The 11,785-nt window shown below is 40.6% G+C and overlaps 1 protein-coding gene across 1 annotated transcript; it reads left to right on the forward strand.

The window, feature by feature from the left end:
- The first annotated feature begins 432 nt into the window (after positions 1–432).
- Positions 433–9,175, forward strand: si:ch211-67e16.11 (uncharacterized). The gene is made up of 8 exons (XM_058622707.1): positions 433–1,926; positions 2,779–3,051; positions 4,418–4,669; positions 5,412–5,582; positions 5,666–5,797; positions 5,961–6,127; positions 6,274–6,540; positions 6,974–9,175. Exons 1-8 carry the CDS (start codon positions 1,674–1,676, stop codon positions 7,151–7,153), a joined length of 1,695 nt encoding a protein of 564 aa, XP_058478690.1. The 5' UTR covers positions 433–1,673; the 3' UTR covers positions 7,154–9,175.
- Positions 9,176–11,785: the final 2,610 nt, after the last annotated feature.

The raw sequence follows: 11,785 nt of genomic DNA on the forward strand, positions 1-11,785 counted from the left end.
CACGTTTCACCACTAGAGAGCAAACTGGAGGAGTAACAACTGTTCCATAAATAAAATTTGCCCAAATCTTTACTGCAATTTCGGTTCCTTTCTTGTTCTTTCTTGCCCTCTTGTCTTCAGTTACCTCTTTTCCATCTCACCCCTCTTTCCTCTTTTCACTTCCATTTCCTTTTTTAAAAATCCTGTCCCACTCTGTCATTCCCACTAGTCCTCTTCGTCAATTCTTCCCTTTCTTTTCCACATGTTCCCATCTTCTATTCACTGTATTTGCACGTCCAATTTGAATTTATCCCCTCAGGAAGACCTTTTATCTATTTTTATTTTTTTTTTAAATATAGAAATTGCTCAAATGAATGCAATTATGCCCTACAGTTGTTTGTATTTTTATTTCTTTATTTTTAAAATGTTTTTTGTATTTGTTTATGGGGCGCCAAAGATCGGGGACAATAAAGTTTAACCTAATTAAAATTAATCTCTATTCTCATCCAATCCACTCACTCTTTCGTCCACCCTGGAGTTTTCATATCCTCCCCTTCTTTACCTCTGGCATGTCAGAATGTGTGTGTGTGTGTGAGAGAGAGAGAGAGAGAGAGAGAGAGAGAAAGAGGGAGAGGGAGAGGGAGGGAGAGGGAGAGGGAGAGAGAGAGTCAGATAAAGGGACCAGAGTGAGCAGACTGAAGCTGAGCAGTGAGAGCAGGTTGAGCAGCAGCAGCAGCAGCAGTGGCACATTTCCTTGTGGAAGTGGACAATCTGGTCTCAAGTGTGACTGAGGGCAAAGAGTCTCCAGGACTAACTGCTGGTCCCAAAAGAGCAAGAAAAGAAGAAACAGGATCAGTCCTCTGAGATCTGACCCCCTCATTCATGAGGACATTTTCTGACTCCAGGATGATTTGTCACTCTCCAAACCAACAGTGAGCCTGAAGCTGTTGCTTCAGCTTTCACCAGGAATAAATCATTCCCACGAGGGAGGCAGGAAAAAAAGAGAAGAGGAACAAGAGGAAGGGGGAGGAAAAGTCGGACATCTACAAAAGACAAAAAAAGTCTTAAGTCATTCCTCTTGTTGGATAAATTGCCCCCGCTGTGAAATCTAGAAGAAAAGAAGGAATTTCATTGATGAATCCAAAGGAGGATTGTTGTGGTCAGGTGCAAAGAAAATGTGAAAACTGAGACAGGACAACATTTTCTGTCCCAGTTTCTGTTATTCTCAAATCCAATTAAAGGAAGAGGAAGAGACAGAAAAAAAATCTATATAAAGAAGGATCCAGAGGACGAGATATCACAGTTGAAAATAAAAAAAAAGAAATCAAGGATCAGACTCTATTTGTTGTTGTTTTTTTTTTTTAATAATTTATTCCGAAGGAGCAACTGAATGCACCTGTCATTGCCAGCAATTTGGTAAAGACAGCGAACAGAATTGAAGGACCAAGTGAAAGGTGAGGGGGGGATAAATTGCAGGAGTGAAGAAGTAAAGAGTGAAAAGTCATAAGACACAGAGGAATAAAGGCAAGATACAAGAAGAGACGGGGTTTAAAGTGGAGAAAAGGTGGAAACATCAAGGCAGAAGACACAAAAAGGATGAACCAGCTGCAACTGCAGGAATAAAAAAATAATCCTACGAATAAGCATCAAAAGGATAAACCGGGAGAAGGAACAAGTGAAACCCACGTGTGACAATGAGGCTCCTGCTGCTTCTTGCTGCTCCACTCACCATCTTCATCCTCCACTCTTCAGTGGTGGCCTCTGCTGGCAGCATGACCTCAGGCCGACTGGAGCGCTGGGTGCGCTCGGGCCTCCAGTCCCTGCAGTGGGACCAGCTGGAGCGGTGCCTCCGCGTGCCCTCCCTCTCTGAAGCAGAGTGCAGGCAGCTCGCCCACCTGCCGCTGTCTGCTGTGGCCGTTTACGTGTCTGAGCCACAGAGCGCTGCAGGTACGGAGGAGGGCAAGTGTCACACATACACCGTCGTCCTGTGGTAGAGATTTGTGGTGAATATTATGGCACATGCAAGAAATTCAAATTAAATGTCAGGGTCAGGAAATCCACATAAGGACATAAAAACGTCTATACATGTCATAATAAAATGTGATTTTTACAGTTAAGATAGTACTTTAAACAGATTACACCTCTTTTTTATTAATATATTGTAATTGATTTTGACAGATAAAGTTTTTGTATTGCTTAGTTTGAATATTAAAAATAATATCAATGGGATCAATGATGGGTCAAAACCAAAATCAAGAGATGTAAAATCAAATCATTTAATCAGTGTCGACTTTTTGGGGATTCTGTCATGTTTAAATTAATTATTTATAAATATACATTGAGCATGATTTTTGCATTTGTCTATTCATGACTTATTACTTATTACATTTTATTATTAAAGCACACAATGGTATTTCTATGTATTCCTGCCTTATAAATTAAGGCTGAATAATCAATCCAAATTTGATCAAAATTGCAATATTGACCTATACATATCATATTCTACAGACGAAAGAAAACATCTTTGTTTTTCACAAACGTGCCCAATTAACACACAGTAATCATTTTAAATACGTTATTCAAATTAAAATGAGAATAATTACTGTAAAAATAATCATTATGTCTGATATTACATGTCATAGCGCAGTCGCAATTTCAGTCAAAAATATTGAATTTACTAAAAATCGTTCAGCCCCTATTTTAAATACCATAGTGAATCAATTAATTCAAACACAAAGTGGGCGGAGTATTTTCTCAAATGTGCGGAGTTAAGTTTCCTGCTGTTCCAAAACTCTTCAGGTAACTCCGCTAAAGTTCTGGCCATCCTGCCGGACTCCTCGGGTGGCACAGTGAACTCCAAACTAAGGGGAGGCTACGGCGTCAGCCCACTGCTGAATAGAGGAGACGGCCCACGAAGACACCAGCAGCCTTTGACTGGTTCCACGGCCCACGACGCTGTGCTGGTGCTGGATCCGAGCCCCGGGGAAAACTTTGGACACCCAGTATTTCTCTTCTACGTGGATGTGAATGTGACAAAGAAGAGGTGTTCCCATCTGGATGGCATTTACCTGGGTGAGTCACCCAATAAGTTGTTTTTAGGGTAACAAAAAAAAAAACGAGGGCTAGATAAATGAATGATTGAAGATAAAGCAAGGTATTTATAGTAGTTTTGGTAGCAGAAAGAAGGCAGTTGTAAAACTAATAGTAATTGTAATCACAAATGGTGTTCCACAGGGATCATTACTTGGCCCATTGTGATTTACATTGTATCTAGTAATAATTATTTCTCCAAATATATATTTTAAATGTTCATTTTTGTCCAGATGATATATAGTAAATGTATATGTTGACTTCTTAATCACAGACTTAGTTTAATATTAGAGCTGGAATAGTGGAAGCAGTGGGGATAGTGATCGTATTCAAAAGTAGTACATCCATTTTTATGAATTTCTGTTTGAATCCATACAACAAATGTACAGTGCATACTGCATATACCAGTGTAGACTGTGCGTTTATGTGGATATGTGTTTTGAGTGTGTGTGCGTCATCCTGGCATTAATTGAAGCAGAAGTGTTTAATTTGCCAGGAACTGTATGGCTCATCGCCTGATGCAGGATATTTTCCATCTAAAAGGGGGTTCGACACAAGTACCCTTTCAGCACTTGTGTGCACAGCAACACCAATCATCTGCTTGTGTGTGTTTGCCATTTTTTTAACATAACATTATCTAAAATTAGTAGCCACCAAGAAATAGGACTTTGCAAGGTGAGAATTTGCTTGTTAATCACTTCCTTCTGGGGCTTGTTTGGTTCCAGAAAGTGTTTCCAAAATAAAACTCTACTTTTGATGGTGGCAAACACCAGCTTTACTGTGCATTAAAAATCAAAAGTAAGTGTTTGCAAAGTGCTTCATTCATGGTACAGTAAGTAGCCCCAAAAGACACGAAGGGAATGTATTGTGCGTTGATCTTCTCGGGTTCTATAAAAGCAATGTGTGTTAAAATGAATTAATGCTGACCTCCTGCTGTGAGAGACGTCAGGGCCAGATGTTGAGGTAAAATTGGCTTTGTGCTGTCAATTATTTTTACATCCACAGACACACACAGAGCACTGGAACCCCTGCTGGGTCCCGTGGATTAAGTGTAACCACAGTTTTGTAGAACAAAAAGTTCCTTTGACCTAATTTAACCTGTAGATGTGAGAGCAAGAGTGTGAAAATAGATGAGGGGCAAGAAAGGGGGCGGTTTGGCACAGAGGGTGATAAAGACCAGAAAACAAAGAAACAAGCTAAGTTTAGTTCAAGGTAAGAAAGTTCAATTGTGCAACTCAGCTTTCAAGAGTCAACAAATGGCACCAGGAATAATGAAATAAAATGAATGTCTGAGAATGTTCCTGTTCATTGATGACTCACTAATCTTTACTTTCAACTCCATCTTCAGGTGAGGAGTGTTTGACTCTGGCTTTGAAGGGTCGTTGCCAGAACCAGCTGAAACGTTGGCAAGCAGGGCCAGAGAGGCTTATGAGTAATGGTTGGCTGGCAGGTGGGGCACTGCGAGGCGGCACCATTACAACTAGCGGAGGTGGAGGCCGCTTGGTAGAACGGACTATCGGAGGGCTCTGTGAAGTCCACTTCCTCCCACTGGTGGTTGGAGTTGGAGACAGCAACCGGACACAGAGACTCAGATGTGTTGGTGAGTCAGAGTAAATGGATAAATGGAAGATGGGGCAACACCCAGTACTGAAGGAAGTGCTGTTGGCGCTAGATAAAACATGAGCAGTTCACCAAAGTGAATATAATCCACCAAGGATGTTGCCAGATGCCTTGTCAAACAATCCAATCATAGTCAAAACCGCAAACGTCACTGGTGGCCATCAACCGGCCATCGGTAATTATCCAACATTTAGCAAAGAATCCATTTCGTACATGTCTGTGAAAGATCTTTGTGCAAGCTTTAAGTGTAGGGTAAGTAAAATAATCGGATGCCAAACAGCCTCAGTGGGATTGTTAAAATCCACCTGAGTCGAGAAGCTTTCTTCTTTTACTTTTCCAAGGCGGAGGTTTTTCTGAGTAAATATCATGTTCTGCCAAGACCACCCACACCTGCAGCCTCTGCCAGCAACCTGCATGGGAGTCATGAGAATAGCTTATGGGGAAAAAAGTTATCTTGCTGTTATGGCAACTGCAGAAAATCCAACCTAATGTTTGCTACTGCAAAAATATAAAGATTAAGTCTTACTTTAATTGCGATGATGTCCCATTTATACTCATTACCCTAGTAGTACGGACACATACCAAGCTCGCTCGGACTTGACATGACAGTACGCAGGCTTTGCTTTATTTAGACGTTGTTCAAGGTCAAGCACCTGGGCATTTCTCTATGACTCTGACACCCCTTCAATTTCTGAAGTCCTGCATGACTTTGTCTCCAACAGAGCACACAGAGTTCGCAAGGTGTCCTCAACCGCTACCCATGGGCTCTCCCAGTTTGCCCGACTCTAGCTGTGAGCTGAATAAAAACACCAGACGCTGCCACCAGCAGCCACTGGCCACTCACCTGTCCTGTCGCCTCTACCAGACCTGTGACCACGCTGTGCTCATTTCAGGTAGGATGGTGGCTTTGGAACCATCTGTCTTTGCGTCTCCAAATGTTTGAAACATTCCTTGATCCTTTAGCTCTGCTTTGCAGGTGGCTGGCGGCAGCAGATGACGTTCCAGCGCCACGTTCAGAATCTCCAGAGGTTTTACAGAATGCTCCGGAACAATGGCTTTCACAAAGATCACATCAAGACCTTCTTTGCCAGTAGTGGACAGCTTCCTGGTACAACAGTGTTGTTTCTCGTTGTTTAAATTTATGTCTCAGGCAAACACAATGATTAAATGAAGGACAACAAATTTTTACCAAGATTAAATTACAAAAGTACAAATCTAAATTAATTTCAGTTTCTTTTTCCACTCCCACCATCTCCACCTCCGCAAAACAGAGGACTTAGAGGGTGTTTACTCGGCGACGGAGAAAGCGGTGATCCGTAACCACGTGTCCTACATCTGCAGGAAGCAGCACTGCGCCGACACGCTGGTTCTCTACCTGAACTCACCGACGCGCAACGACGGCACCATGCTGCTGTGGGACACCAACCTCAATGGCATCGTAAGACAGAGTCACAAGACACAAAACACAGATACAAACATGTACACCCTAAAAATTTGTTATTTGACACACATGGGAGCCATTACTGGTCTGATTAGAAGATGGTATCAAACAGTTTTCTCTTCTTCCTCCCTCCATCTTTCCAGGCTGATCTCAAAGAGCGATACTCAGTCAACGAACTGCTAGCCGACCTAGCCGGCTGCAGAGCGACTCGTGTTCTGCTCTTCGTGGATCAGAGCTACAGCGGCGTTCTCTCGAAGAGGCTACGCGGATCCCAGAAACACCGGAACGTGGTCCTGATCCAAAAGCAGCCACGACAGAGTCACCAGAACCAGAGGACGACCCTGGGCTCGGAGGACAGCAGCTGGTCCTTCATCAGCCCTGCCGTCTGCCTACTGGACCACCTCGGCAAGGTAAATTATCACAGTGTGTAAGAATTACCGCCATCTAATGGTGAGACTGCAGATTGTAACAAATGGAGGACCCCTATGGTGGCCTTTACATGCCAGACAGGATGTTTTTTTTCATTTGTGTAGTAAGCTTCCACATCAAAATGCAAAACACACACACTCCATTTGGTTCGTCCATCTGGGCTGCCGTAGAAACATGGTGGCGCAAGATGACAGCCTCCGTAAAGCAAGGTCCTTGTATGATATACATACAGGGTGTTATTTCTTATTTTAAAGTGATTATCCACTAAACAAATATACTATGGGTAGTATTATTTAATTTCTGCAAATTAACCTGCTAAAAATGTTACACAGAGGGCATTTTATTTCTTTAATTTCCCTCTTTACTCATGTTGATGATGATCTAACCTTTTTTTTCTCCCACAAATGCTTACAGGACGCAGGGACAGTTCACCTGCTGGAGCCATGGACGGGCCTTCTAAACGTGACATTGGCGGGGGCCCCCTGCAACGCCACGCCGCCTCTGACCGACAGGGAGATGCGGCGAGAGTACCAGGGCTGCCAGAACCTGCCAACCGCGCTCTGGCACCAGAAACACAACAGGAGGACCAACTGAGACAGCGAGAGAGAGAGACAGACAGAGAGAGCGAGAGAGAGACTAAGACTGACCGTGAGAGAGAGAGAGAGAGAGCAGAGAGAGTGACTTAGTGGGAGACAAGTTAAAATTGGACACACACTCACACACAGAGGGTTTACACACAAGATGTTTGTAGGGGTGTGTTAACTTAGGACTTTGGTTTCAGAGTGCACAGTGGACACCGGAGTATGTGTGTTTTGTGTCCTAACTCTGAACTCAGAGAGTGTAACCATGGCGATGACAGCTCATCCCATTGGGAGTGTCCTGAACACCATGTGAACTGTGTGCATGTGTGCATGTGTGTGTGAGAGACAGAGTTCAGCAAGAGGACAACCACTCTTGGAGTCTATTGCTAGCTTGTGCTCGGGTCACTGTGTTGTGTGTGTGTGTGTGTGTGTGTGTGTGTTATCTCCTGGGCACTTTAACATTTCAGACTCAATCATCTGCCTCTATTTTAATCTTGACAACCAGGTATTTTTTCCTCTTGCTCCATTTTCTTCCTTTGCTTTACCTTTTGTTTCCATCTTTGCTTCCTACGTTCCTCTTCCACTGCCCTCTCGCCTCCTCCTCCTCCTTCTTTTATTCCTGTCTTTCCTTGCATTTCTTATTGCATTTCTAAAAAAGTAATGCACATAATCTTAGTTTTCACAGATTGACAAATCTCTTAACTGCATTTTGGAGAAACCTTTGCTTTTGATGTCACGGTTGTGCTTTTACATTCAGTATTTGCAGTAGTTCTTGAGAATATATGTGGCCCAGACGGCTGATTTCAGCTGGGGATGAATACATAATTAAAATGTGTGTGAGGTTTGTAGCCACAGGACTGTGTGTGTGTGTGTACTCGTCAAACATGTAACAGGGGACCTCGGTGTCGTTATACACTCACCAATTGGGGACCTTCATGCTAACAGGGGACATTTTTCAGGTCCCCTGTTGGTCATGATAAAATGATGTCTCAGATCCTCTGGTGAATTCTTTTATTTGACCTGCATGTGTGTGTGTGTCTGTGACTGACTCAGTTTCCAAGTTCATCGTTACGAAGAAAGGGACATACTTTTAGAAAACATGATTGTCATGATTTTTTTTATAATAATTGTGGGAAATAAATAAATAAATACACAGTGAATATGATCTTACACCTAAATGAACAAGTTTATACAGTAATAATATAGGAAATATATGGTAGATTGTTAGCAGTTTGATAAAAAAACAAACAAACATACATGCTGTTGCAATATGTCAATCATTCAAGAGCTGTGACAACCAGATCAGGTGTGTTTTTTAATTAAATTAAATTAAATCAATTAAATTCATACTTTATTAAGGACCCACAAATGTGTTTTCCAGTTCTCAGTGATAAATAAAATATCACTATAATGGAAAGACGGCCTTAACTTTGGATTTTACCTGTAAATATCATTATTATCTGATGACAGGTGTTTGTTTTTCTCTTTTTTTTCATTTTATTTTTGACATTTTTTGATGACTTTTCATGCTGATGGATAGACACAAGGTTAAAACAAGTTTGTACAGCAGTCATCATGATTAAGACATGAAGCACTGAGACCATCCTCGCTGCTGCACAGACAGTCGAATGACGTATTAATAAAGGCATGACATAAAACATGCACATCTTCAAACATTAACGCATCCGTCGCCGCTCGTACTTTGTCATTTTATTACCTTTTGTCGTACTAGTTTCTCTCCATTTCAGTAACCACACAGTACATACATGTATATACCACAGTCCGTTGTGTATCTGTCTCCCACCCTGTTGTTTTATATTGACGTTTGCTGTTGTACTGACTTTACTATAGAGATTTGTTTATTCAAGACATTTTGGGACATTGTGGACCAGTCCCCTACAAGCTGACATTGTGTGCATATTCACAATTAGGAGTAATAATCTGTACAGAACATGAGGTTGTAATTTAGCTGAAATGTTTCTAGTTGCATGTGGCATCACAAAATCTATAGTCAATAAAGTACTTTTAGAAAGCAGCAACGTGTGAGAGATTTATTTGTGTCTACTGTCCTGACGCTATTGATTTACTGCCAGTAAATCAGCGAAGCTAGCTTTGGAATTCATGAGGAACCACTTTGATGCAAACTCTGGGCTAAAGCACAAGGGGCTGTTCACATGTGTCACATACATTATTTTAAATGGAGACACGTAACAGGAACTCCAAATCTGGAAAGATGTTTCTACGGCTGACAAAAAACTATTTGACCAACATCACAACACAGCATGTCTTCTTCACAAAGAGAGAGATTCCTCCAGACAGAAACTAAAACAGCAATAAAACTAGTACATTTAGAATACTTCAATCTATAGCTTATAAATGTACAGCCACTTTCAGACTGTAATGTGCCTTAAAATATTATAAATATTCACCTAAAATAAGTCCTGCCTAAGAATTTATACCTAAGAGTTTCTTATATTTGCACACACACCAATCCATGATAGTAAGTTTTACTTCTGTATCTAACACAACTTTAATAAACACCAGTTGTGAACACAGAGCAGTTGGGATTTAAGCTTAGTAAAGATATTTTTTTCCTAAAATTAGATCATTTTTATAGTGCCTCTTTTTAAACCTCTTTTTAGGCAAAAAAAACCCAAATTCCCAGAAATTAGGCTTATTTTACTTAATTGAAATACTAATTTTGCAGTGTGGAAGTTAAGTTGCAATGTTTCTGTATGGAATATTGTCGGAACTCTGGGTATAGGGTACACAATAAAAATACTACATCGTGTTGTCTTTTGCCAGGAATTGGTTCCACAAGATGTTTGAAACTTGACTTGACTACAGAATCTGCTCCATGTTACTTTACATAAATGTGTCACATCTCATCTGCAGATTTTCTCAGACACTTTATACTGACATGGTCATAAAACCACTTGTCCATGGGGGAAATAGTGATTAGAATACAGCAAATAGTGGTCTTAAATTGATGCTTGATGTTAGCAACTGTGCCTTTCATATCGCGATTGAGTGACTAATATCGCACTTCATTTATAAAACGTGATTATAGCCACTTCAAGGATAAGAAGTAGAAAACTATGTTGACACAGCTTTTATGTTTGACTTGAACTGGGTTAGAAGGATTAGTGAAATATACAATGACTATTGTCTTGACTTTTACAGAAATTGTCTGTAAAAAAAACACATGGAGAAAAGCCATAACACTGTTGTTGTTACAGCGGTCTTAACAAGATGCAGTTCTCGCTGAGGCGTTCGCTCCATCTGTCTTTCTCTCTTTAAACCCCCAGGCTGCTAAATATAGTGTTACCCCAAACAGTAACTCTCAGCCCATCCAGGATGTTTTTACCAAAACAGAGAGTAACCCAATCACCTCTGCTTTTCACTGACTCAGGTGGAATCTTCACAGAGTATCTGGCCTCTGCGAGCATCTACTGCTCCAGATTGTTACGGTTCATTACAGCATTGCTACCATATGACTCTCAGCAGCTTCAGTTTTTCTGTTGTTGTTGTTTTTTCAATGACAGACATTCACATTGAAACAGGTTGTGTTATTTATTGTGCAGTCAATGTGAAAACCACAGGCACCTTTCCAGTTATTCCATCGGCCAAATCAGGGACGCACACAAACAATAACGTAATATATTCTACATTAACTTTCTTGAGCGAGACGATTTTTATTAAGTGTTCCGCTAAGCTAAGTGTACCTCCCTGGACCCGTATACGCTGTTTTCCACCAACATGAACTAGTTTTATTCAGATTCACACATCTAATCTTTGATTGTTTTGTGCATGTCAACCAATTGCAAATTGGTTTTGAACCTAAAAGGCTGTTCCTGTGGGACTAATAACAGACTATCTTATCTTATTTTATCGTGTCTTATCTTATTTTAAAGACAACAGCAATAAATCATGCTGTCGTCTGCTGGCAAATTTAGAAACACGGGTAGGTAATCGAAGAATCCTGAATTAGAGTCTTCTCTAAACTGGTTCTAACGTAAGCTGCTTTGCAGGGGAGACTGCAAAAAAAATGTCTGACAAACTCAAACTTAATTTGGTAAAACCTAAATTAATTAAATTCAAAGTTAGCAAGCAATATGACGTCAGTTTGCTTACTAGTTTAGATCACCTTATTTAATTAAGGGGTCGCCAACTGATGTAACCTTTATCAGAATTTTACTTTTGTGGGTGTAACATCAAGGTTCCAAGAATAGTAAAAAACATCAATAACAGAGTTATGTCAGAGAGAAAGACTCCTAATGCCTTGTGACACCAGAGCTGCTTTAAGAACAAAGTTGAGCTGACTGATATAATCTTGTAGACTTGAACCAACTTCACTATGAATTAATAAAACTGTCTGGACTGCCTGATGGGGATGAGAGTAAGTAAGAGGGATACTCAGTAAATTAAGGATCCAGAGAGAAAGAAAAGGTTCATCAGAAGGAAAAAACTGAGATTGGCAGAAAGATGGAAGATATGGTGTAAAATATAGATATTAAATTAAGGTCAAAGTCAATCTGACATTCAGCTGAAAAAACAAGTTTGATTCTGTTTTTCTGAATTAATACAGTCATTTTTCCAGATTTATTTTTTCGGCTCTGTTTTTCCTGAATTGATGAGATACTTG

This window comes from Solea solea, chromosome 2, assembly GCF_958295425.1.
Source record: "Solea solea chromosome 2, fSolSol10.1, whole genome shotgun sequence".
NCBI lineage: Eukaryota > Metazoa > Chordata > Actinopteri > Pleuronectiformes > Soleidae > Solea > Solea solea.

Coding starts and splice junctions, on each gene's coding strand:
- si:ch211-67e16.11 (XM_058622707.1), top strand. CDS start 1,674: ATGAGGCTCCTGCTGCTTCTTGCTGCTCCACTCACCATCTTCATCCTC. Junction 1,927..2,778: donor TGAGCCACAGAGCGCTGCAG/GTACGGAGGAGG, acceptor AAAACTCTTCAG/GTAACTCCGCTAAAGTTCTG. Junction 5,798..5,960: donor CAGTAGTGGACAGCTTCCTG/GTACAACAGTGT, acceptor TCCGCAAAACAG/AGGACTTAGAGGGTGTTTAC.